The 4,459-nt window shown below is 43.9% G+C and overlaps 1 protein-coding gene across 1 annotated transcript; it reads right to left on the bottom strand.

The window, feature by feature from the left end:
* Positions 1 to 3: 3 nt before the first annotated feature.
* Positions 4 to 4,095, bottom strand: GTF3C5 (general transcription factor IIIC, polypeptide 5, 63kDa; the record flags this gene model as incomplete). Its single annotated transcript, XM_010285223.1, has 7 exons — positions 4 to 161; positions 809 to 951; positions 1,252 to 1,334; positions 2,013 to 2,110; positions 2,619 to 2,699; positions 3,369 to 3,483; positions 3,991 to 4,095. Coding segments are annotated over 7 exons (783 nt in total), but the record flags the coding sequence as incomplete, so codon positions are not given.
* Between the last annotated feature and the right edge of the window lie 364 nt (positions 4,096 to 4,459).

Genomic DNA, 4,459 nt, shown 5'->3' with positions numbered 1-4,459 from the left:
AGTTCACACATAGTCCAGAATTTCTGTCTCCATTTCATTTTCACTCCCATCAGAAGGCTTGAAGTCCTCTTCCTCCTCCTCTTCATCATCCTCATCCTCTCCTGACTCATATGCCAGCTGCTCTTTGCCATCTTCACTGCTTGTTGTACTTGAGAAAAGAGCTTAATTGGGAAGAGAGAAAGAAAGACACTGTGATGGCTCTCTCAGTGAAACCTGGGGGCATTTGCAGTAGAGTTCATAAAACAAGTGAGAGGAAGGCAGAAGCTGGAGGGGCACAGCTAAGTTGCACAGCTTAGTAGAATTTGATCAAGCCCAACGCAATCTGTTTTCATACTACAGGAACGTTTGCAGAACAGCAGTGGATCTGCAGTGCTGTGCCTCTTCTCCTAGCTGATTCTGACCTAATTCACTTGGATAGTACTTTGGCCCAGCATCATGGAAAAATAATTTCCTCACTTCTTGTTCAATTAATAACATCAATAAGAAGTAAAATGCCACCAACAGATACATCAGTAAGAATAAGATCTTGATTATCACTGGGAAAGACATTTAAAACCTGAAGGCCACGACAGTGGGAAGATGAAACAGAACACCTTTACTCCCAGCCATTCCTAATCCCAACCCACGTTCACGCTGCAGGACAACAGCCTCAGCTCACGCACTGTAACGAGCTGGAACACAAAGAACACCAGGCATAGCACAGGAGGAGGCAAATGCAGTGCTGACTGCAACATCCTTATTCAGCCCACAATGTCTCAACACCATCTAGAAGGTAGTTATACACTTTAATGGTCACAAGCATCCTTACCAGGTCTTGTGGATCTGATTATCTGCTTTATCATCAAGGACATGGTGTCTCGCAGATCATCACTAGTCTTTGGAAGGCACCACCCATCCCGCTCTGTACATTCTGACTCTGTGCCATCATTCCGACGGATGATTTTCTGTAGGCTAAGAAGCAGCAAAAGGGAAGGAAACGTTAGCCTTCTACATTCTGAAGTAGGCTTCAATTGAGACAGACTATGGCTTACTTCCATTTTACTTCATTGAGTTGGAATAGCATATTTGGTTATTCAGGTAATTGTCATATGGGAAAGGAAGTCCATGTGTGAAAAGTCTGTTCTATTTTTATTCAGAAGCTGAACACCTCTCAAGTTCTCGGTCAAGGAGAGAGAGGGGAATGGGCTGGATATAAACAACAGGCTTTGAAATCTAGCTCTAACAGAAAACTCAGCTGCTAGTGTGCAATACCTTTCCACATTCAAGTCACACAGCTGGTAAAACATCTGCCGGTAAGGGGGTAAGGCTCCTTCTCGGAAAATGTAGATGGATTCCTAAGAGGAGGAAACAAGGAAGGGATTAAAATGCATTTTTATGGTGTAACAGGACAACTCTGGCATAACTGAAAGTACTTCTGATGGGCTGATTCAAGAACAAGGCATTTCCAACACAAATCGGTTCCAAGGCATAGGTCTGCGTATGGCAAAGATAAAGCTGAATGAGGAATGCAGCAAAATTTCACTACAGCCATAGTCACAACAGCACAGCTGTGCAGAGAACACACTTCATCTCTTCAAACTGCAGCTCTGCCTGCAGCCTGTTACTGCATAACAGTGGATTATAGGTTTCATTCTAGCAAAAAGGGAAGAATAAAAGACTCCTGCTTAAATATTTATTTTGCCCTGCTGGATTTTGCAGGACAACCTCATAAACACACAGTGATTTTTTTGCACTTCACTGTCCATAAAGTCCCAATTTTACCAATCGAAACAAAATGTTCGTCACATCTAAGACCAGGGCTAAGCGTACCAATCCCATCTTCCAGCATATAAGAAATACATTCAGTGCACAGCAGGTGAACTTCTGTAGCGACATGTACAACTAGTAGCTTCCCAGGTAAACCTGAGGACATCAACTCACTCACAACTGTCCCCTTAATAACTGACAAAACAGGAAACACCCCTTTTTCAGGAAGCTATTTAAAGATTCCAGAAAAAGAGAGTAATGCTTACCTTCAGTTTATACCTGCTGGAGGCAGGCTTTTTTGCACTGGATGCACCAGATGTACCAAGCCCCTGTTTCAGATCATGCACGCTGACTGTATGGCTTACTGAAAGAGAAAAAAAGAGTCCTAATGAAGGACATCTTTCATCTCTATGTTGATTCAACTTTGTCGGTCAGCAAAAACCAGACCAACCATGCAACTGAGCATGTGTTGCTCATTCTTCAGAGATGTTACTGGACAGTCATGGGAAAGGTGGTGAGTTTGGCAGCTTTTTTTGCAGCCCATTTGTTCATAATTTTAACCTTTTCTACTCTCCCTTGACTCTGCACCATCATTGAACAGAAGTGCATGCTGAATTCCAACAGTGTTGCCTGCAGAACTCCCTTCTATCTGCTAATGAATACTGTGGCTCAGCCAGACGTGCATCCACGACTCTCACAAAACTTCCTAGAGGAGACTCTTCTACTGGCTTAACAGCAGTACCATATAACCAGATATAAAGCTCCAATTTTGGCTCAGCTAGAACACAGGAAGACCCTTCACCATCTGTGACTAGGATGGGGTAAACAAAGAAACAGAAGAGCCAGACAGCCCTTCTGCTGGCACAGCATACCTGGCTTCTTGACAGTGATGGGCAGACTGTAGTTATACGTGCTGCGTTTTGCTTTCACGGGCATATCATTAGGGGCGTAACCTAGAGGAGAACAAAGAAAACCAGTAACGAACTGAGGGCAAGCACCCTGCAGAATATCCCTAGCTCAGTAACAGAAGTGCCGGACTCGTGTGTGAAAGGCAGGCTGCTCTTTGGGATACGCTGACTTTAGCAAGGTGGGGAGAGGAGACTGAGCAGATCAACAAAACCCTTTAACCTGGAAAGAGGGGGAGATGTGATCTGATGTTAATGACTGGATGCTCTGTCATGGACTTATTAGATGACCTCAGGAAGTTCTTTCTCTCAACTTGCCCTCTGCAAAATCAGAGCAGGGGAACCCCATGTCCCAAAGTCTGAGACCTAGCGTCCCGCACAAGTTGTTGAGGTCCTTGAGGAAAAGCTACTATGTAAACAACAGAATCTACTTGCTCAGTGCCTCCCCTGAGCAAGATGGAAGATGGTCTACTACATCCACTGGGCTTTGAACACATGGAGGAGGGAAGTCAGCCAGATGAGGCAAGGCATACTGCATACTGTGAAATAAAGTACTAAAAGAGTTTATGGAAGAACTATGGTAAGCCATGAGCTCAAAAGGTGCCATCTTCAGAGCAGAAACATGGCAAAAGAGTTTGAAAAGCAAGTAAAAAGAAAAGTACTACCAGGATTAATCAGAAAGCAGAGAGAGCGTCTCTGTGGGTTGGGCCCTTTTACCATATTTCATTCCACAGCGAATTCGGAAGTCCAATACTTGATAAATCTTTGCTTCAGGGTGTTTTCTGGGGTCATACCCAAATCTAACCCATAAGCTTCTCCAAGGACCGGTTAACTGTATAAACACACATGGGGGAAGATGGTTACAAAATAAACCAGTACAGTGTTGCAGAGGCTCTTCAAAAAAACTTCTATTTCCCTTCATTGTCCAAAGATTCTTTCTTTTACCAGCTCTTTCCTCACTGGCCATGCCAGAATTTATATACTGACACCTGGGCAATCAATGCATCGAAGCACAAATATGTGTGTGCTCTAACAAAACTAACTTGCAAGGTCACAAAATTCTGCTACCATTGCAAGATGGACAGTCGATTTGAGTGTCTGACTGAACTGCAAAGCCAATTAGAACCAATGGAGCAAAAAGTTACTGAATCCTCCATGGTTTTAACTCCTATTTAAAAGCAAGACTTTACTTCCTTCTTTCTCTTTACATAATGTTAAGCTCAGGTGCTTAGTGCTGGGACCTCAGAAACTGTAAAGAACCAGGAACATCCAGCTGATGCTCCCTCGTTCTACCTCCTAGCAGCCTCAGACAGGCACAAGGCACGATGTACAGACTCACCATGTAATAGGCCAAATACGGCAACAGAAGTTTCAGCTTATCCGGGTGGACACTGATATTGGCTTTTACTGCATTCCGAGACCAGACAGGGCGGACTTCAAAGAGCTAAAATAATACACAAACCATGGAAACAGTGGGAAGTGGGTTACTGATGGCAGTTCGGCTTTCCAAGTGGACTTTCTTCCTTATCGAGGCCTTCGGCTCTTAGTACAAGCTATCAGAACGGTACTGTAAGAACTAGTGGTACAAAAAGGAACGTAATGTGAGTTGGCTGCAAAGAGAGATTCCAATCATGACGTGCATAATTAAACTGAAGACAGCAGTGTCAGTGGCATCTACTGATACTTGCTGTGGCGATCAGTTACAATCACCAAGAACTTTTGGGGAAGTCAGAGAAAATGGCTGCATGCAGTTTTTCCCCTACAAAGCATGGTGCAATGTAGTGCTCAGCCCAGCTCAGGAGTACAGC

Source organism: Phaethon lepturus, unplaced genomic scaffold (genome assembly GCF_000687285.1).
Source record: "Phaethon lepturus isolate BGI_N335 unplaced genomic scaffold, ASM68728v1 scaffold53814, whole genome shotgun sequence".
Taxonomy (NCBI): domain Eukaryota; kingdom Metazoa; phylum Chordata; class Aves; order Phaethontiformes; family Phaethontidae; genus Phaethon; species Phaethon lepturus.
Note: the sequence above shows the minus strand (reverse complement) of the source record. Positions and strands in the feature narration are given on the sequence as shown.